This window comes from Juglans regia, chromosome 13 (assembly GCF_001411555.2).
Source record: "Juglans regia cultivar Chandler chromosome 13, Walnut 2.0, whole genome shotgun sequence".
NCBI lineage: Eukaryota > Viridiplantae > Streptophyta > Magnoliopsida > Fagales > Juglandaceae > Juglans > Juglans regia.
In genome coordinates, this window is record NC_049913.1 from 39219400 (window position 1) to 39242150 (window position 22751).

Sequence of the window (22751 nt, forward strand, 5' to 3'; positions counted from 1 at the left end):
TCCATACCTGAAAGGATTTTCTCCTATTTGAATCACCAAGGGAGAATGGTCCGAGGTTGTGCGAGCCAAAACCTGATAAAAAACATTTGGAAAGCAATTAAGAAAGTTAGAGTCAATAAAACATCGATCTAACCTTGCCCAACTTCTCGCTAGTCCGCCTTGACCATTGCACCAGGTCATACTTGGGCCTTGAAATCTCATATCCACCAAACCACAGTTCTGAGTACAGAGGTTAAAATCAGCCATTGCGGTGAATTGACGCGGTTGTCCGCCTCTGCGTTCTGAATCATCTTTGATAATATTAAAGTCCCCGCAAATAACCCAAGGAAGAGAGAAACTGGCTGTATCCTCCAAATCCTCCCAAAGGGATTTCCTTTCATTGTGGTTACACTTAGCATACACAACAGTAAGGATAAAACCATGACCATTTTCTTCCACTTTGACCGTCAAAAGTTGATTAGAACTAGCCAACTTTTGGACTGAAACCTCCGAGTTCCATAATAACCATATTTTGCCTGCATCATCTTCATTGGAAGTGTAATTATCACAATTAAATTTACTCAAGAAATCCGGAATACGAGCCTCCCCTAAGAAAGGCTCCGCCAAAGCTAAAATGTTAGGCTTGTGTGTTTTAATAATTTTTTTCAACCTCGCCTGAGAAGTCCCAATACCCCGAAGGTTCCAAAAGAATATTGGACTAATCATAAATTTAGTTTATCAGGGCGTATCACCGCCCTGGTGGAGCACCTTTTTTGAGCTAACTTCCGAGACCTATTTTTCCTACTACCTGACTCAGAACTATAGTCTTTTTGTAAGTCTTCATGCAAATTATCTCTTTCAACTTCATAATCCGACTGACTTTCTTCCATATTAATAAACAGCATTTTTCCGCCCACTAATCCATCCAACCCGTGGTTTTCGCGCTCCAACCCGTGGGTTTCCGTAGTAGCTCCTGCATCTAACCCATCCAGCCCGTGGGTTTCACTCACTAACCCATCCAGCCCGTGGGTTTCTGTAGAATAAAATCCCATTATTTTAGAGTTTTCTTGTTCAGCCAGTGAGACATCATGCAGGGTAGACCATAAAGGTGCCGTCACTTCGTGCGGAACTTTTTCTTGCAGGGGATGGGTCACGGTTTCTACTTCCCTTCCTCCCTCATGAGATAGCCCCGTCTCATATAAGTCTCCTTCAACTGACAACATGCTTTTTGCCATCCCTTCAGTCCGTAAAACCCGTTCGTGACCCTGCTGGAGCTGTTGCGTGTGCTGTGTTTCTTCATTTTCGTGACTGCACAGCTGCTTCTGTTCCCCCTCTGACAGACCCCGTAGGTTCACTAGCCTTTCCAGTCCCTGCTTCAGCTCGTCATCTTGTTCACCCTGCTGGTGCTCCGCCTCCTGCCGCCCCTGCTGGGACTCCCTCTCCGGTCGTTTCTGCTTCTGCGCATTGTTCTGCATACTCAAATTCTGCAGGCTCTCACCACTCGGTTCTGTATGGCCCATGCACAGAGATTGTTCGACAGTCGTTGGCACCGCCTCCTTACTGGGGGCATCACCAGTCCCGTTGTCATTGCAGCTCACCAGCTGCCATTCGTTACACTCTAGATCCTCACCTTCTAGATCCTCACCTTCAGTTTCCACCAAGGGCTCCGAATCCTTATCTGCAGTATTCGGTTTCCCGGCCTCTTCCCTTTTCTCTGCTTTTTTAATCCAAATCTGTCCTCCCTTCCCTTTCTTTTTCTGCATCTCGGGCTCAAATCTACAAGTATGTATGTTATGACCCTGCTGTTTACATGTTATGCAATAAGCCGGAAGAGTCTCGTATATCACCTCTTGGCGCCGACTCCTTGGCAGTCCCGGTTTACCAATCCAGAAATGGGAGATAGTCTCTTTGGAGGCATCAACCTCAAGACAAACACGGGCTCCATCGGTTCTTGTCGCACAAACGGTCGGGTTATCACGGCGAATAAACCTACCTATCGGCGCTGTCAGCGATCTGAGAACCGAAGCATGGAAAAAATTTGGTGGTAGACCCGGAAGAAACACCCATACCGGGACACACGGAGGTTCCGAAGCTTCATTGAATTCCGGGGTCCAAGCAAAAGAGCGGTAAGGAATTCCTGCTATTTCACAGGATTCCCTAGACAATGCCTTATTGAAATCACCCTCATTAGACAAGCGAATAAAAACATTCCTTACTCTCTGCATGGTCGAGACCACTGGCGCAGAAGACAATCCCCATCTCAAACGAATATACGCTCTAATGGCATCCAGGGAAGGTCTCTGTTTAAGGAACTTTAGGACCAACGAAAACCGGAATGGTAAAGCAGTTTTTTCAATTTCCTCTCCCGAGAACATGAAGCAAATTTCACCGTCAATCATTTTTGGAGCTCTAGGCGCAATCTCCATCTCTGGCAAAGGCTGAGGTGCAGCGGAAACAAGGTCAGCAAAGGACCTTGGCTGGCCTGCAGTGGCAGGCACGAAGGCCGCCATGCAAGGCAGTGAAGGTTTCAGTCGCTAGCTTATTTACTCTTTTGCAGAATGAATAGCCAGACTACATCAAAACTATTCATTAGAAAAAAGCTAAACACGCATAAGTTCCGTCAGTGCCAAGCCAAAATGGAGATGACCTGGTAATTGCATCTATTGTAAACCTAGATTCAACCTCATTCTGAGCATGTCAACTATTATCAAAGACATTCAGCGTATATCCAAACATTATAACAACTGAAAATTTATTAAAATATATCGATCTTAAAATTGAGGTGTACACCCAGTAGCGTAATAGATAATTACCAATCATATTTTTGAAACGTCACTTCTTAAATAAAATTCCTAATTATTTTCTGTATATTGATAGTAGAAAATCTTCTTAGACATTGTATCTTTTATTATCAATAATATGCTTTCTTGGAAGAAGAAGAAAGAAAAAAAAAAAAAAAAACCCTCCAGTCTAGAAGCAGATCGGATCGACTCAACTGGTATTATTCCACGACTCAAAGAAGTTGTTCAGTGCCACTCGCGATGATCCCTCCTCCTCATTCAGTGCAGTTTTAGCTTCGTTTTTCATAGCCAAGGTTCTCTCCCTGATTAACTTACCTTTGTCCGAGTCCATTAGCTCTCTGACTCGCTTCTCCACCTCGGCTGCGCTCACAAACCCGGTCTCCGACTCGTTCATTGGCAAAGCAATTCTCATTTCTTTCACCATTGACACCCTATTGATCCTTTGCTCGGCATAGAGCGGCCAAGCGATCATCGGCACACCCGCGCATATCGATTCCAATACCGAGTTCCATCCACAGTGTGTCACAAATCCACCCACCGCCTCGTGATTCAACACGGCCACTTGTGGTGCCCAGGACTTCACTACCAGTCCCCTATCCTTGGTCCTCTCCAAGAAACCCTCAGGAAGCAACGAGTCTAAGTCTGGCTCATGAGATTGGACAGAGGTGGCCAAGCTATGGGCCTGAGTAGGCGGATTGCGTACCACCCACAAGAACCTTATGCCACTCTTTTCCAACCCTATAGCTATCTCCTTCAGCTGTTCCATGGAGAACAACCCCAAGCTTCCAAAACATAAAAACACGACGCTTTGACTCGGTTGCAATTCGAGCCACTTTAAGCAGTCCGGCACAGTCACGTTACCGCCAGTACTATTATCACTAGATGCTATAAGTGGCCCTACGCAGTAAATAGGAGGCGTGGGACCGTCAGGGACGCATTGTCCATTTGACAGAGCTCCGATAGCTCTCGATTCCAGCGACTGAAAAGAGTTGACGAGTATTCCTACTGATTTAGCCGCGCTGATCGAGCAATCTAGAAAGTAATCGTAAGCCTTGTCAAAACGGTCGAGTACAGGTTTCGGCACATCCGAGGATGGCACGGGTGGTGCGCCGGGAAACTCAAGAAGGGTGTTAAGGTCTTTGAAGCTTTTAGTGGTGTTTCTGTGCAAGGTTGGAAAATATAGGAAGAAAGCAAGACAGATGGCAGGGGAAGTGAAGTAGTAGTAGCCCGGGATGTTGAGGTTGGTTGCAACAGAGAGAGCTTGAGAGCAGAAAAGGTCCATGATGAGGGCGCGGATGGAGTAACGTTCGGAGATAGATACGAGAGATTGGTGAACATTGGTGTTGTTGAGACGGAGGAGCTCAAAGATAAGGGTTTCATGGTGGGGAGAGATGGTGGGTGGGAGAGTAACGTTGGGGAGACTGTGAAAGGTAATGGAAGGGATGGTGGCAGAGACAGAGGATATGTAAGGAGCGGTGGAACCAGCGTTGTAGGGTGGGGGGGCAACGAGTACGTGGATAGTGAGGGAAGGCCGGTTGGTTAGAATTAGTTTTCCAAGCTCCACCATGGAGATCAGATGCCCTATGGCTGGTGTTGGGTACAGAACTATTGCCTCGTCCATCGTTGTGAACCGTATCTGAGATTCTGAGGTCGTGGTGGCTGAGAAACACAATCGTCACAACTCAGGCCACCTTCTCTTTGAGATAAAAATGGTAGGTAGGGTCTCTGACAAGTAAATTAGGACGGCAGAGTAGCGGTCAAGACGGAGCGGCAGAGTAACCGCACCCTTTTAAAAAAGTAAAAAAGTTTGTTCTCAATTATCGAGATCAGCACAGCCTAACTTGTACTCAACAGAATAGATTTCGACCGGATTGGCCACGTCACGTGTGTTCTGGCTCATCAAGTTCTCATTTTGGACGCTTCTGTGCAGTAATTCAGTAGTAAGTCCATTTTAATCGGTTCATGCACCAAAGCGTCGGAACCACATTTTTTTTCAAGAATTGTCTCCATTAATTTTTTTTTAATAAAATAGATTTTATTTCTTCCATAACAAGAGTTACAATTATAACTAGTCAATACAGGAAAAAATTTTGAATACAAGTCAAACTATATATTTATTATACGCCTCCTCATAAATAAATTTATTTACGACAGACATTGTCTTTATTTCGAAACTCTCATAAAAGAGTATCAGTCTCTGTATAAAACAGAGATAAAACCAACCCCCACCTTTAAATGAGGGAAGGGTATTCAAATTGGTTTCCAAACCCCCATCCATCAAAAGAGGAAGAGGAGATAACCATATCATCCTTCAAAAAAGGAGGAGTTCCCTTGTTATGGACATAAGTCTAATAGCCTATTTCTTTATTAATCAACACCAACAGAGAAACATAAACACAAAGAAAACACTGTAAAAAATAGAGAAAACATAGCACAAAAAGGCTGCAGGAGCACGTGCAGGACACGCGCCAGTCCAGGAAGAAACTAGGTAGACGGTCGTGGAAGAGCCGGAGCAGCGCTGCGCGTGGCGCTAAGAAAAGAAACTGGACGAAGGCGCGTGGAGACCACGGGCAAACTTCAAACTGCGCGTGAAGGATACGCGCCACTCCTTTGGACGTCGCGTTCGGTAGGCTGATAGATCGACAGTTTCTAAATCTTCCTGTGGGGCGCATGGTGTCCTTCGACCACTAGAAAGTCTTCGAACGATACTCCTCTCTTATTTGGCTTGTAAAACAAAAAAAATAACAAAATAATAAAAAAATGATTGAACTGATGGGAATGAGAACGAATGAGGGAGGGGGAGGAGCCCTGATAGGTTTTTTGGTGAGTTTTATAAGGAGAAAAGTTAGTTTTCTTAGATTGAACTTTTAGGGCAGGTTTGGGGCCGCAGGCGAAACCCAGAATTCTTGTCCCATTTCAAGTCAGAGACGAGATGAAATATCCAAACATAATGTTTCGTTCAAAACAAAATCAAGAATTCTTGTCTCGGTTTCCTTTCACTGTTCATAGACATGACCAAACACAGAACCGGACAGTACCAGTTCTGAACATTGCATTAAAGTACTTTTCCGTTTGGCATTAGATGTTTCTTCCCTCTTTCAACGACCCATTGAAGACGTTTGAATGAGAGTAACGTTTAGAAACTGCTGAGACCCTTCAAAAGTCTACCTGGTTTCCAGTTCGTCCTTCGCTCAGGTTTCACTCCATAGACTCGATTCCAGTTCCGGCATCACCCCGAGGTGGGATTTCTCCTTCATGCCCTAAATTGCGAGAATCATCTCCGCTACCTCCGAGCTGCCTTGTCTTCGTAAACTGTATTCACGCCGTTAAATCTCAATCGGTTCCCATCAATAAGCTGTGCTCGAACCAGCTGGAGCCTCAAATCACTCCTGCACATGAGAATCTCTGCCTCTAATCTCTGCATTGGCAGTGCAATGTGTACCCCAATCCAGCGAATCTCTGCCCCTAAACCATAGCCCCTGTTCTGCATCCTTTCCAGGAATAGAAGTGACCTCAATAGAGACCCGTGGGCAATCGCGTTATTCGAATCTGTACGAACCCCATTCACTGTTTGCATTCTTCGTCTGGTGCGAAAACTCTGCATAATGGTGTATAAAGTCCCAGTTTCCACTCCAACCGTCTTCACCCCAATGAACCGGTGCAAGTCTCGCAACGAAATCCCCAAACGTCGCAAGAGATGCCTCGCCACTCATAAGTCCATCACCACGGGTCCCAAGACACGCTCCTACCAGGTAAATTTCCTTCGGTTTCTGAATTTATATGATATGTATGAGCTGTGATGGGTCAGTTAGAAAATCAGAGGAGGCATTATTTCGCTTCGTTTAAATTTCGCTAAATTGCTTCAAATGCTTGCTTAAACTCGGGATTTATTTTTTTGCCCATTAACATGGTTGCTTAACTGAAATATGCTCTGCAACATATAGAGTGGGGCGAGGAATCCCACTCCGAGAAAACCTTTGCAAAGGGCATGTATGCATTTCACACTAATGTGGTTTGAGATATGCTCTAGTGTTGAGGTATAATCTGATTAACATGCTTATTGTTTAGTTGGTTAACAGAAGATTCACGTATGATGCATTGGGATTTCAGAGAGACATGGGAACTATAGAGTCTGCAATAAGGGACTTATCTGTTCGATTTAAACATGTCAATAGAGTCTGCAATAAGGGACTTATGATTAACCATCTCAGAGAATCAATTCTCAGTCCCGACCTCCTGAAAGGAGAAAAGGAATTCATAATAAGCACACAAGTTTCTTCTTTAAAGTTGAACATGTTGAACATTATAGTGGTGCCGAGGTTTGGAAAAGTAGTAATGGGAAAGTAGTTGAACATGTTGCACTACTAAGAACACACCCCAAAAAATTCATATGGAACTTAGTGAGACTGAAAGTTACAATGATCTCATCATCTTTCAAAATAACATCACACCTCCTTTAGGATGTTGGAAAACAAATTTTTCTGTAGGTAGGCAGGAATAGCATCTCCCAAATGGCCATCATATATGGAAAACAACCCTAATTCATGTCTCTTAATCTGCGTAAATTTAGCAACATGATAATCCTCCATCGGATGATTAGCCTTCCCTTTTACTAGGCTGAAACCATACTTTATTACCCAGTCATGGCTTCTTCCTTTACCAGAGCTAGATGAGGAACGCACTCCTACAAGCTACATAACAAAATTATGAATAACAAAGACCACAATATAAATCTAGCATGGCTTAGATGCAATTATAAGGCACGAAAGCAAACAAATGGTAGTTTGCAATTTTCAAACCATTTATTCAGCAGCAGGAAGAAAATTAAACAAAGAAATTACTATTCATGCTTGCAAAACCACATCATCACAAACAAATAAAGCACTGAAAGTTATGAACATGGGGACCTTTTCTGTGACCTATCAAGATGGGAAATTGGTTCTTTGTTTTTCCTCCAATTCCATCTTTATTTATTTTTTTATACTTCTTTCTTTACCCCCTTCTTTTGTGGTCTTCAAGGCTCTGTGTTGTGTGCTGTTTGAGGGATGGGGAGGGACGAAAGAGGGGCACCATAAGTATAAGATCCTCCACCTCCTCCACCCCACCTTGCTACTTCGGAAACAATATGGGAGGCCTTGCTACTCTGAAAACATGCAGTTGGTTCAATTCAGCGCATCAGGCTGTCCTAAAAGACGTGGCTTAATAGTGCAACATGTTCACTTTACACAACATTATAGTGGGGTCAAGGTTTGGAAAAGTAGTAATGGGAATCCATGTGCTTGTAAGCTGCTGCATGCAAACACTCTACTGAAAACTGCTTCAATAATCTGGGAGACATAAAAAAAAATAAGCATAATCTGGATCAACCAGCCATCAGATGCTTGGGTTTTTTTTTTTGGTTTGAAGACTACTGGCGCTAAAAACCAATAGACTACATCCGTATATTTCTAACTTGCAACAATTGCCTTTCATTTCTTGATACTTTTAAATTCCAGGAAAACTTGCAACACTTGCCTTTCGTTTCATATTTTAGTTAGGTGTACGGCTTATACCAGAAAATATGTTTGCATATTACTAAGGTCATGTATACATATATTAGCAAACATTATACAAAATAAAATAGGAATTTTAGTAATTTTCCAGACAAATAGATGCCTGGGTTTTTTGTTTTACTACAAACATTTCTATATAATTGTTGATACATGAATTATATTACCGAAGAAGGTCTCGCGCTTTTGCCCTGAGATGGAGGTCTAACTTATACCATTTCTTGATGTAGCGTTACTATTTACGCTCAACATCCAGGTCATCCTCTCATAAGGTACGAGTGTAGTCGTTTCATTCCATATTTTAGCATAATAACCAAGTTTTGTACCTTCTCTCTTCGATTGTTTTTTCATACTTACTTCACGATAGATTTCATATTACTACAATTTCCTGTCATTATTTCCCAACTTCCTTAGTTCATAAACATGTCATTGTGTGTTCACCATGTAATGGTGAATTGGAACAAACCCAATATGGGGTGTTTGATATCTCACTTCATGTGCAATCGGTGGTTTCATTTGAGCATATATTAGATTTATATGGAGAATGAGACAATCGATTCGACCCGGGATGCAAGCTTATGGGCAGATGGATTCGAGGTTATACTTATAGACATGTTGTACGAAGATACCCTGATGGGTAGCCTGAGGGGAGGGAGGATCACGAACAGTGATCATGTAAGGCTTGCTGAAAGGTTGTCTGCAGTAGGGCCAAGAAAATTTAATTCTGATCAAGTTAAAGGCAAACTAGCTCGTCTCAAACGCAGACAACGGGAATTTACGGATCTTATGAAGCAAACTGGATTGGGGTGGGACCCAGAAAGGAAGGCACCAGTAGCTAGTGAAGAACACTGGGCGAATGCCCTTCGGGTACTACAATCTATTTAAGTCACTTTCAAATGCTTCAACTACTATATACATGAGTCGATATATTCAATAATGTGCTTTGATGTTATTTGTTTATTCTAACCACTTTGTTGGGCCCTTAGGTTAGACCATCATGGAAGAATTTCAAGACGATGGGATGCGCAAAGTATGAACAACTTTGAGCAATATTTGGTTGTTCTGTGGCGACTGGTACAATGCATAGGGGTTCGACAGATCCGGCCCCAGACAGTGACGATGAGCGCTTGCTTGATGAAGAGATGGGGAATCGTGGGACACCCCTCGCAGATGATCATGCCGACCCCTCGATGGATCCCCAGGTTCAACAGAGACCATTCTCTGCCTCCTACGCCAGCGGGTCTCATAGACGACAGAGGGGAGGGCCCACCCAAGACGCATCCATTCACCAGCAAATGAGCGAGACCCTCGATGCTATCAGACGCAGTTCCGAAGCTAGAGAGAAGGCAGCATTGGAATCGATCGAGTATACAAGGTTGAAGAAGCGCAGTAAAGGCGACACTAACATGGAGTCATCTGGGGCATTTGATCTCCAAATGCATTGTATGAAATTGCTTGAAGAAGTTGAACCTCCCCTACCGCCCGAGCAATTTAACAAGGCATTTGACCGATTGTTGAGCACAAAAGTCCAGAGATCGTTTGTGTCAATCTCTGATACTCGCAGAAGTCAGTGGGCTTGGAGTTTGAACTGATCAGTCATGGCGGATGATTAGTTTCGGTTATGAAGGCCTAACTATTGTTTTCTTTATTTAAATTAGTTTATTTGCGGGACGTTTCTGTTTTTTCAATTGGTTGAGGGATGAGCGATTCCAAATGCCTTTGTATTTGAGTACGTCTAGTTTGTTAATTAGCATTGAACTTTATTGTTTTTCCCTGCACTTTGTGATATTATATTTCATGATGAATTTATGTTACATGCTTATTGTGATTATGCTAGTTATGATATCTACATACTTGAGCATGATGTATTTGAATGTGACATAATTCCAAAATGTTCCCGCCTTCATATATGTATAAGCATGAACAACATCAATTTTGATTAGTAAGATACTAATATACTGCACATTGTTTTTGGAATCACAAGCATTCCGTTACGCATAATGGAAACCAATAGTAGTTCGGAAGAAGCCCAATCGATGGAGACAAACAGCGAGATGGAGGACACATGCTCAAGTACGTCTCACAGGAGCGAGGCGGATGATGGAATCTACCCATCTCATTCGAGTGGAGATGAATCTGCAACGCAAGAGGCGAACATCGTGTACATGATGTTCATGGCATCACAGTTGTCTAGAGGTCGAGTTCGTATGCCCAAACACAATATTGGCCTACGAGGGGATCAATATATTCAAGCAGTCTTGAATGGTAACCCCAGAACTTGCAAAACAATGTTTCGAATGGAGGTGCAAGCCTTCCGTTATGTTTGTGACCTCTTACGAGACTCATTAATTATGGACCGTACGGAGAGAGTGTCTGTCGAGGAATCAGTAGGAATATTTTGCCTTCTTGTTGGGCATGCACAGGGTCAACGAATCGTTGGGGACCGATTCCAACATTCAAGCGAGACAATTAACCGCCATGTGAAGACTGTGATGCGGGCACTACATCAGCTTGGGAGGACAGTGATTAGGCGCACTGAGAACGATGGGGTCCATCCTTACATTACGGAGAACCCCCACAATTATCCAAGGTTTGAGGTATGAACTTTTCTATATATGCCTTATGGTTATCATTTTATTGTGCACGTATATTTTATATGATAATTGTTATGTAGAAATGTCTTGGTGCTATGGACGGCACAATGATTAACGCCCGAGCACCATCTAGGCTGAGTAATGCATATAGAAATCATCATGGTCAAATCGCCCAAAATGTACTATGCCTATGTGACTTCAATATGAAGTTCACGTATGTATATATTGGCTGGGAGGGTACAGCACATGATGCAAGAGTATTCCTGGATGCCTTGAGTCGACGTCGGAATCAATTCCCATGACCACCCGAAGGTAAACATTGTACTTTATATATTAGTTAGGTTATTTTAATTATAAAATAACGTAGAACATAATTTGAAAAAGCAGTTGTCTTTTTCAAGTTGTGCCTTGATTTCATATTAACTTTTGCAGGCTATTATTACCTTGTCGATTCTGCATTTCCATGCATTGAGAAATTTATGCCTCCATATCCGCGAGAGAGGTATCATCGGTCTGATCATTATAGCGGTCGTCAATTCCGAGGATATAAAGATTATTTCAACTTCCGACATTCGTCGCTGCGCAACATTATTGAACGTACATTTGCGTTATTGAATAATCGATTTCAAATATTGAGTGCGATGCCTCGCTATCGCCCTACATGGCAAGGGATGCTTGTTACCGCATGTTGTACGCTGCACAACCTTATTAGAACGGTAACGCCAAATGATGAGTTCATTCAAGCAGCATTGGCGCTTCAGTTTAGTGAAGAAAATATGACCGGGAACGATGAGGCAGACGAGCCCTCTAAAGTAGTTGACATGTCCCATGAGTCAGTCGGAGCTATGGCAGCACAGAGAGATGCGATTGCGATCCCCATGTGGGAAGATAGGTTTGGAGCATGAACGTGTACAAGTTTATTTTAAAACACTTTATGATTTGGTCTTCACTTAGGTAATGACAACTATTGGGAATGTTAATGCTTTGGATTGATTTACATTTTCCATTGTTTGCAAACTTATCAATTGCGGGTGACCAAATTTGACAGCCTATAGTAAATTGTAAATAAACAATATATGAGGCTATAATATGATATATAAAAAACAATATATCATTTTATATATTATGATATATGTATATTTTCATACTAATAAAATAACACCAGATATTCATATAATACATGTATAATAACCTAGTTTATTGTTTTTTTCCCAATAATTGAAGTTGCCAACATTCAGCATATTTATATATATAAAGATATTGGCATAAAAGAGCACATATGTTCAACATGACAACAGAATAAAGTGTCAGTCGATAACAACCGTTCGGTTTACATTTGACACTATTGTGTGCAGGGAAATGTTTAAGGTAACATTAACTGACTTACATTATCATTAAGTTTATACATTTTAACATGACATAATAAGGCAATAAATAAAACCCAAGATATGATCAACGCACATTTGTACTTCATCTTCATTGTTTGAAACTTGCTATCCTCTTTTTTTTTTTTGTTCAGCCGCTAATCTTTGACTTCTCCGTTTTGCTAATTGCAACGTTCGCTCACAACAAACTGGTAGAGAGATTGAAGCATCAACCCATTGAAAAAATTCGCACTATTTTTTTGCCTTATGGTATCGACAATTAAAAAAACGCCTCCCAAAACTGATGGGCTTAGCCGACGTCCGCAGTTTGCATGGCATGCCACAATAACATTGTGGTATTCGTCCCACTAGCAGCTCCTCTTGTAGCCTGATAGGATCGGTTGAATTTATGGACACACTGCTTCTAGTTGCCATAGTTCTTGAACATAAAAGTTAAAACGGGAAAGTCAACAGGTTTGGAAGAAAATGGTTTTTCACATTCCTCCCAACATATGCATTCCAGCGGGTCTGTATGTAAGCAAAATCAAGAGATGAAATAACCTGGTGGGCTACCTAGGTAGCCATCTAGTCTTTATTTGAGTTTTTTGGCCTTCTATACTACTCAAGTGGCAAAAGCAGAGAAAGTGTTCTTCAATCGAAGGGTGTTACCGACATGAACTTGTGGGCTAGCTAGCTAGCTACCTCGTCTTTATTTTCCTCAAATTATCTTCCTTCAGATTAGTTAAGATAAAGAACAACATATATATTGCTATATGTATGTATTGTAACGTCGAGAGGATGCAGTTCAGTTAAGATTATTTCGGAAATTATTTCTAATGGTATTACAAAGAAAGATTAACGTCGAGCATATATATAATAATTAGCATGGGGAACAAATTATAAGTCTGTGTGAATTGGAGTACGATTATGCAGTTTGACATGTTATAAAACAACAACAAAAGGACATAAAAAATGGTTTAAAGTTAAAAAACTGCAAATAGATGCATGAGATATTATCACAGAAATCGCAATGTGTTCGTAAATATGGTATTGTTGAAGATTCCGCAACATTAGGAACTTTTATTAATAATTGAAACGTAATTTTAGTGCCTAATTCAATTGGTATAGAACTTCATCAAGCAATGCAATGCAATCCCATTGAAGTCCAATAGATACGTCAATCATCAAACGAACAATTGGATGAGAATACCATTTGTCAATATATATACTAATTCTAATCGTATTTTAATGTTCTTTGAACCCATCTTGAATACTTTTGCTGCTTGTTGGTACAGTTTTAGGGAGTATGGAGTAAGTTTTAGAGTAATTTGGTGAATGAAAGCATTCACCAAGAAGCCAAGAGACAAACAAGCACCGACTCAGCCCCAAGTAAAACACTGCTATATAATTAATTGCAACCTACATCTGGTTATTTTTAACCCCGTAGATTGGTATATAATCCAATCTCTGAGTAGAAAACCAATACATCCCCGACGGCAGAATATCAATGGCCTTGAATGTGTGTAGGTGCAAATGCATGTATTTAATTAAAGCAACAAAAATGGAAAATAAGCAATCAAGAAAACACTGGGAGACGTAAGGAAAACCATAGCCGAAGTACATGCAAGACAAAAACAAATAGAAAATACAATGAATTGAGATACCCTATAGGTTGATATGAAAGCAGTGAAGAGAATTTATGAAAACCAAAGAGGAGCAAAACTTTAATCTTTACTTTCGAGAATCTAAATTTCATGACAATAGAAAAGTAGCAAACATCTTGCAGTGGTTCATCAAACTTTCGTAGACCAAAACAATCAACAGAGCCTCATAAACCTAAAAAAACCATAACCTAAATGTCGATGTCAAGCAAACCAATTGCATCACAATTGACAGCCTAGAAAAAACATGCAACCCAAAACTGAAAAGAAATTGATGGGTTTTTTGCACAGCATGGTCTAATGGAGCCAAAAATATTTCGAATGCCTTAGTGCTTCAGACACTGCTTCAAGCACTAACTTGACACAGAGAAACCCATTGTTGCTAACGAGAAACATGTGGCAAACTCTATTTTTGGTAAAGACTAGCATAATATAGTTTTCTAATTGTTTGCAGGGAAATCCCACTTGCTTAGTAGAGCTTCCCAGTGAACATACTTAACAACTTCCCTGAGAGGGTGTTTAAATAGGGCCGATATTACCGCAGATAAAATGGAAAGCAAATAAAGGATGGCACAACTCACAAAACACAAACTAAAAGCTCGGGAAAGTAAAATAAAAAAGGAATAGATACGCTGGTTCAAGTCCAGGAGAAAATCCAATAAACACCCAAAATAAATAAGTTGAATATCTGAGTTCATTGACCGAGTCCAATGAAGTGTCAGGCAAAAAGGAAATTTTAACAATTATACTACTGACCCGTAGGATATGTGACACCTAATTTGGGAAATGGTGCGCAAACACAGACCAATTAAGCATCCACCATTACAACCGGAACCCTAACATTTCGAGTATCCAATGTTCAAATTTCCAGTTGTTTAAGACGCTCAAGAAAGTATGTACAACAACAACATGTTAAATCAGACGAGATCACACTGAGCTCCCAACAAATGTTTGCATTAAATCCAATCAAATCAATGTTTCAACCGAGATTCGAATCAAATTCAGAAAACCCTAGTGGGTCGAGGACAAGAGATTTATAGCATTAGATCTAATCAAAAATAGGGGAACTTACCTTGTTCCCAGGTGATAGTTGTGTCGGAGAATGCTTGAACTCGAGACTCTACAAACGAATCCCGTGGTTCCCTCCAAGGATTTAGCTGGAGAGGGAGGGTCTTCAAACCCTCACAATCACCCCAAGGTTGAAACGCTGGACTCGCGGCACTCTTCAAGATCATTGCATAGACCAGGTCTCACTTGTGTTTAGATGAGTATTGAAAATATGGGGCGCGGAAGGATGATCTGGGACAGTGAGGGGAGACAGACGAATGGGCGAGGAAAGGCGTTTCCAAAATAGTGGGGAAAGAGATGGGCTCGGTGAGAGGAAAGAGATGAGATGGGAGATCATCTCCCGAGGTGGGTTTGCCATTAATGCAAACACGGTGGGACCCACGAAATTATGTTTTTGAGAAAGACAAAATTCTCATTTAACTTTACTTCCAAACACATCTAACTGTGGGACCCATAAAAATTCTTTAACATATCAGAAAATTTTCACTCCTAACATCTTCACACTATTTACAAAAATTTCAAAATTCTCGTCTCGTCTCACTCTCCAAACCTGCCCTTATACGTCTCTATCATATTAATTTATCATAAAAGAATCCAAAAAAGTATTTATTCAATAGTTGAAAAAATGTTATACACGTCCGCCACAACGCTTAATCCATGCGTCAGGAATGAACCCAGCACCACGCACTATCTTTTCTTCTTTTCTCTCTCTTTAGAATTAACGTGCCTTGACCACTCATTTGCCTCGTTCTACGCCAGACAAGCTACCTTTAGTTGTTTAACTAAATTTGATTCATCTTAATTTATTTTAAATTAATTATAAATATGACTCATTATTTTTTTAATTTTTTATAAAAAAAAAAAAAAAATTCATCTTAATCTATTTCATACATTTCAATCTAAAAAATTAAACTCATCTCAATAAAATTTATAAAATATTATTATTTATAACTCAACTTAACTTAACTCATCTTAATATTCATTACTTTTATTTTATATATATACACAATCCCAAAAACTATGGTTTTAACCTTATGTGGTTGGTGAAGAGTGTCCCAAGTGAGATATCTCTTGATACAGCTCCAAACTGGTTATAGGTAAGATAAATGATAGTTTTAATCATGAGTGTACAAGCATCGCATAATTATTTTGAAAAATATGAATAAATACGATATTCACTTGAAAAAATTAATTTTTTTAATAGTAGACCATACTCTTTTTCAAAGTGACTGCACGATACTTACGTACTCCACAATTGCACGTAGCATTACTCTATAAGTAATGACTTCTTTGTCAAAATTACACTTGTTTGGTTGTCAGCTTCATAACTACGATACCAAGATTTCTTACGTTAATTTTTGGTATCTCAACGTTCTTGATCTTTCCTTTGACAACTTTGGGGATTCAAAATTTGCTTGGTTATATAATCTTACTTCTCTATGTTCTCTTGTTACCCTCAATTTAGATTCGAGTGCTATTGAGGTTCAAATTCAAGTTACTTTTGAAAACATCATTCACATGTCTAACTTGAGAAATCTATATATTTCTGGTGATGAGATTGGCTATACAATATACATTACAATAGAAATCGTCATGTGTGATGAAATTTTTCGTCCCAGAAGATTGGGGTTTCGTCCCAGAGAAGAATTTAATTTCGTTCGAAATTCATCCTAGATAGCCTATCACGAAAGACATTCTGAGACAAGAAAAAATTTCGTCAAATAAAAGATCTTTTGGGATGAAATTTGTCCAACCCGTTTGAAGTCCTTTCAAAAGCAAAAAAAAGTTCGAGATGAAAGTATTTCGTCCCTAATTACCAATCAAACGGCTAACTTTTATTTGAACATAGAATATTGTTTGAACAATTATGATATGCTGCTGTTATTCGAATACTTTAGTCATGTTCGAATGGGTTGGGAAACTTTTGAATGTGATCGGAGGTCGTTCGAATAAGATTAATTTGTATTCAAATGTTGAGATAGTATATGGTTCAAAGGTATGCATTAACCATTCGAATAAGAAATTTCCTAATTTGAATAGCATAATAATAAGGGTGATGGAACATTCGAATAAGAAACATCATTTACGTTCAAATAGAAGTGGGGGTTTGTTTGAAAAAAGAGGGGACGCATTCGGATGTGATGAAGACTTGTAGTTCAAACCATTATCATAACCATTTGAACATCATATGTTAACACTATATGGTTCAATTAGCGATTACAACATTTCGAACATAAAATAGGGTACGCTTTCGAGTAAATGAAGTTTCGTTCAAACAGTAGATAGTAAACTTGAAATTCAAACACAATATATAATCTAATAATTGTTCATGAAAAATGTTACGAAACTACAATCAAACTCTAAGTTAGGGTCATGATACAAAATATTAAAAAAAAGTTACAAAATGTGTGGAATGGAATTGGAGACATAAAATGTTGGAACATCATCATCTACATCTCTCGAAGGATTTCTTCGTGGCTGAATGGCTAAGTCCATCCACAACTTGTCTATTGCTAAATTTGTATGACAAGACTCATACAATAAGAAGCAAAATTAGATTGATGGTGTAAAAAATAAGAAAACGAATAGAACTAGTTTAATGAAATAATGCATTATCTGGTATAGTGGCTCCTCGGCACTGCGACGAAGGTTATGTTTCATACGATAGGATTCTGCTTATTCTTAAATGATGTTTCTATTTCCACTCGAGTAATTAAAAAAAAATCCATCTAAACATTTATATGCCAAATTTGCCAGGGCATCACTTCTTGAACTTTAGATGTTGTCCACTCATTGTTACTGCATTTGTCAAAATCCGAGAGAATGAAGTGAAGTAACAATGAAAGCCACACATTTCTTTAAGAAAATTCTGCGTTCGAACTTTTGCAAGACAAGGAATTGGTATAGACTTATTATTAGTCATCTTTTAAAGTTGTGAGATGAATAATAATAATAAGTTTATACAATAGTCCAGTCTTGAAAAAAATGAACGAAGAATTACCCTGAAAACATTTGTGACTTTCATTGTTACTTTACTTGTCAAGGTCCGAGAGACTGTGTAGTGAAATAATAATGAAAGCCGGACATTTTTTCAAGTTGATCCTCTGGTACAACTCGTACAAGACAGGAAACCAATATAGACTTATTATTTGACGTCTTGTAACCTTCTAAGATAGATAATAATAAATTTATAAAGCTTTCAGTATTGCAGAGGTTGAACGGAGAATGATTTTGAAAAATGTCCCGCTTTCTTTGCTACTTCATTCATCAAGGTCGGAGAGACTATGCAGTGTAGTAACAATGAAAGGCCTTATTTCTTCCAAATAATTATCTATTTATTTTCTGCAAAACGAAAAACTTGTACAGACTTATTATCATCCGTCTTGCAAGCTAGCATTTTCTCAACGTAATGAGATTGACATAAAATCTACATAAATTAGTTACCTCATTATAGAAACTAAAGTTATCTATTAGCCATTCGAACGAAGATCGAAAGGTCATTCGAATAGCTGTTCGAGCAACTATTCAAATATTTGAACATAATTACCTTCAATAAATTATTTTATTATTCTTCAAAGGCACTTCATCAATTACTTGAGAGTTAGTATTAAATATAAAATATACTATGTGGTATATATATATATAATATAAATATAGTGTATATATATATGAGTTTGAATAGTTGAATGAGATTTATAGTATATATATACTATAAATGTAGTATTTATATAGTATGTATTATATATATATGGTATATGGTATATATTATATACTATATACAATCTTCTTATGCGTTATATAGAGTTACTAAAATACATAGTAGAAATATATCATATACTATAAATTAGTTAGATATATCATATATTATATAATATATAGTCATATATGTGTAACATGCATTTTATAACAATTCGCATTTACATTAATCATACAGTGGTATGCTCGAATAGAGATAAAGTGGTTCAAACATATATTTGAATGATCCTTTCGTCCATCCATTTGAACGAATTTTCAAAAGGATAAAGGAATATACATTTTATTTTGTTCGAACGGTATAATTGTGCCTTGAATTAAAGCGTGCACACAAAGATGGGATAATGGAAAATTTTGGTGTTTGAACAATTCAACAAATGTTCGGACTATGTAAAATTTATGTTCGAATGGGTTTAGGAATCACAGCTACGTGTTCGAATGTAACAACTTATTGTACAATACGTTCGAACCTATAACATATTGTTTGAACGAAAATTGCCCTGACATAGAGCGCGGTCAAAGTTGAGCACTATAGCAACTTTTTGCATTCGAAAAAAAATTTAGAGTTATAGTAAAGTCGATAATGAAAAATCTAAACATATTAGTTTGAGACATGAATATGTTAAATAATAAATAAGTGATTGTATTATCATTATTGTATATGTGAGGTCAAGTAAAAAATTGGCAGATCCTTTCACAAAGGGATTCTCGAGAGATTTGGTGAATAGTACATCTAGTGGAATGAGTTTGAAACATTTCTTTTAAAAGTCACCTATAATAGAAACCCAACCTTACACTATTAATAAATAGTTTAAGATTTAATGAGTAATAACAAGTTACAGTTATGTGGTTGGGATATCACTGAAATTTAATTTAATATGTAAAACCCTTCCAAAATGGTCAATGCTGACTGTTACACTAAATGAAGGATGAATATTATGTTTTTAATGAAGTTCAATAGATGTATAAATGTTTGGAGTAATAGAGACACAAAACAAACTTTACCTATGTGAACATAAGAGGTATGGACAATTTCTAGCAAAAGTTTAAGGTTTATTTTTATACATGTTCGTGAATGCCAGGATGGAGCACATAATTGGTGTGTTATCTCGCTAAAGTTGGATGGAATCATGTATGTGGTATTTCTGTTATTAACGTATAGAGTCTTGGTTTAAGCCTGGGCCACCATTGACTTTGTTAGGAATTTGAGATGCTTACACTAATTGAAGGTTTAAGTCGAAAGATATCTTCTTGTATGCATGAGAATATCAATATTCGACTGAAAAATTTAATATCACAATCTGAGTGAGGGATTGTTATATTTATATTATAGATTGTGATATTAAATGTATAAATGTATTGAATGTGAGTTATTATTTATTTTTGTGAACTATTATCACAAAGAGATGCATTGGTTCAGTAGTAAGAATGTTTTGTTTGAAATAAAATGTTAGGGGTTTGAAATTTCATAAGCACACTTTGATTGATTTTGTAAAATATGGGAAGTGTTGGACTTGAACAAACACAATACTTGGGCCGGCCAACCCTTGTGTGTGGGCCGAACATTCGCAACACTTGGGTGGTTGCATATGGGCTGAATAAACACTTTGAATGGGTGCAATACTTCAAAAATTAATTTAATTGAAGAAGCACTGGAAAAGACTTGAACTAGTGCCCTCCCAACCCAAGGAAGGTACTTGACCACTAGGCTAGGCATTCCTCTTGGTCTTTTAAGTGAAACATCATGACATTTAAACCAGTAACTGTCAGTTGAAAAATCACAAGTTATGAGTTATGATCTTTTACACAGTGTCACTTCATTCTCTATAAGTAGAACATGAGACCTGTGAATTTAAACATTCCATACTCTCATATTTTCAATCATTTACACAATTTTCTAGAGAAATTCAGAAAGAAAAATTTCATAATTACTATCTGTAGTTGGTGGCTTTGTTGTATCCTGGAAGTGAATTGCTTGTAACCCAGTAGCAAATTCTTTCGAGTTAGGGGGGGCAATTATACCTTAATTATAGTGTTCTACATGCCTCAAAGTCAAATTTATTTTTTCAGATTAGTGTATCCGCTCAAATTCCTTCGACGCACCAGCTAATGAAACATAGTAGTGGACTAATCACTACGCCTAATTGTGACACAAATTGTACCCTGTGAAGCCATCTCATCACTAGGTAGCTCCTTTTTTTCATCACTACTAATAGTTTGAGACCCAATTAGTCAGGAAATTAAAATGCTGCTCGACACTTGAATTGAGCCACTCCACCAAATACCAACATGTGCTTAAGATATTCAATATGAGGTTTAGAGCATCAGTTACATTAATTTTGAATGAAAGGGATTTGCAAGTTTAATTTGGGACATGTCGAGGTTTGTTAGTAAATGTGTAACCTCATAACTCATGTGGACACCATGTGTGTAAGAAGTTATAAGCAGTTAATTAGCTTCTAGGAAAATTAATTAACCACATCCATAAATAGACCCTTAAAAAGGATAGTCTTACATACATTAGTTTTAGGATGTGAGTGAGCATACAAGCAAATGCATGCATGCTCTCATCCCTCTGTACTATTTTGCTAGAGCAACAATAATTGTTCATCTTAAAGTGCAGAATTTATTTGAAAACTCTAGTAGACTCTTAAGTGACGTAGATGTCCAATCTCAAGAACTTGATGTGGGTTCTAAAACAAGCAACGATTCATGTTTGTGGAAATTCCATTCCGCTTGAGTTAATTTGAGTTACCCTTATTTAACAAGACTAAAAAGTATTTGGTTTTAGTGTCAAACATGTCTAAAAGGAATGTAATGCTTCAAACAAATAATCTCGCCCCTTTTCAAGCCTTAGGAAATATGGTAAGTTAAGTGAGAATTAAGATGGTGGTCAGTCTACTGCCCAATATCAAGCTTATTTATGGAGGACTGCCCGCTTGTTTATTTAGACAAAGCTACTAAATTTACAACGATTGATTTGTCACCTGAGCTTGTGGCCTGGCAAGTTAGGCGAAGATCATTATATATGATTTATATAATGATCAATATTGAACTTTAGCTACTTGTTACAGTTTGAACTTCAGCTGCATTATCTTTGGTTTGAACTTCAGTTACTGCCTTATATATAATCATGATCCTCTGAAGGATATAATTAATAACTAAATTAATCTATTTTAATAAATTTAGGTGTTGAATTTGAATCCTAACTTATTTTCATTAATTAAATATTTTGTGTGGAAGGTCTCACAATAAGTAGTTCAGACAATCATCCAATCATGTTGTCTGTGAGGAAGGACATGAGATTTGTCTCTAAAAGGCAATATTCTTTTAACTTTGAGGCAAGTTAGATAAGGGAGGATGAATGTGAAGAGTTAATTAGAACAACTTGTGTTGATACTCCTTAGGTTGGAAGGGAACCTTTTGTGTGTGTTAAGAAGATGTTGAGAGAGTGTAGTGGTAAGTTGAGTAGCACATTTAGAAGAAGGGATGGTGAGAGATGTTATGATATTGTATAGTTAAACAAGAGAATAAAGGAGCTACAAGATAGAGATGGGGATGCTGCTTCAGAATTGAAAGAAGGGAATGAGGAGGTTGTGGAGGCTTTTAGGCAATACTACACTGAGGTTTATAAAATAGTAGCTCCTTCTTGTAATCAGGTGACAGAGGGGAGTGAAATCCATTGGGGTTTGAGTCATTGAGCAGATGAATCAGGAATTGGAAAAGCCTTTCACAAGGGATGAAGTTGTAGTCGCCCTTAAGCAGATGGGTCCCTTGAAACCCCTAGCCCTGATGGGTTTTGGCCATACTTTTATCAAACCTATTAGCATACAGTAGGGGATAAGGTGTGTGCTGTAGTGCTGAGTTTTTTGAATGGGGGTGTGCTTGAAAAGTCCATCAATTTTACTTATGTGGCCCTTGTACCAAAAGTGTCTGAGCCGAAGAAGGTTGGTGATTACAAACCAATTAGCTTGTGCAATGT

General features: G+C 38.5%; 2 protein-coding genes across 2 annotated transcripts; one reads left to right on the top strand and one right to left on the bottom strand.

The window, feature by feature from the left end:
- Window positions 1-2772: 2772 nt before the first annotated feature.
- LOC109010844 (UDP-glycosyltransferase 88A1-like) lies at window positions 2773-4775 on the bottom strand. The gene has a single exon (XM_035683917.1). The coding sequence runs from the start codon at window positions 4399-4401 to the stop codon at window positions 2971-2973; it is 1431 nt and encodes a 476-aa protein (XP_035539810.1). The 5' UTR covers window positions 4402-4775; the 3' UTR covers window positions 2773-2970.
- Window positions 4776-10329: 5554 nt separating this feature from the next.
- On the top strand, window positions 10330-11828 carry LOC118344256. The gene is made up of 3 exons (XM_035684409.1): window positions 10330-10926; window positions 11004-11160; window positions 11356-11828. Exons 1-3 carry the CDS (start codon window positions 10330-10332, stop codon window positions 11826-11828), a joined length of 1227 nt encoding a protein of 408 aa, XP_035540302.1.
- The last annotated feature ends 10923 nt before the right edge of the window (window positions 11829-22751 follow it).

Bases quoted from the DNA above. Each gene is read 5' to 3' on its own strand.
- LOC118344256 (XM_035684409.1), top strand. From the start codon at position 10,330: ATGGAAACCAATAGTAGTTCGGAAGAAGCCCAATCGATGGAGACAAAC. The intron at 10,927-11,003 runs GTATGAACTTTT...ATTGTTATGTAG, and splicing joins ACAATTATCCAAGGTTTGAG to AAATGTCTTGGTGCTATGGA. The intron at 11,161-11,355 runs GTACAGCACATG...TAACTTTTGCAG, and splicing joins TGTATATATTGGCTGGGAGG to GCTATTATTACCTTGTCGAT.
- LOC109010844 (XM_035683917.1), bottom strand. From the start codon at position 4,401: ATGGACGAGGCAATAGTTCTGTACCCAACACCAGCCATAGGGCATCTG.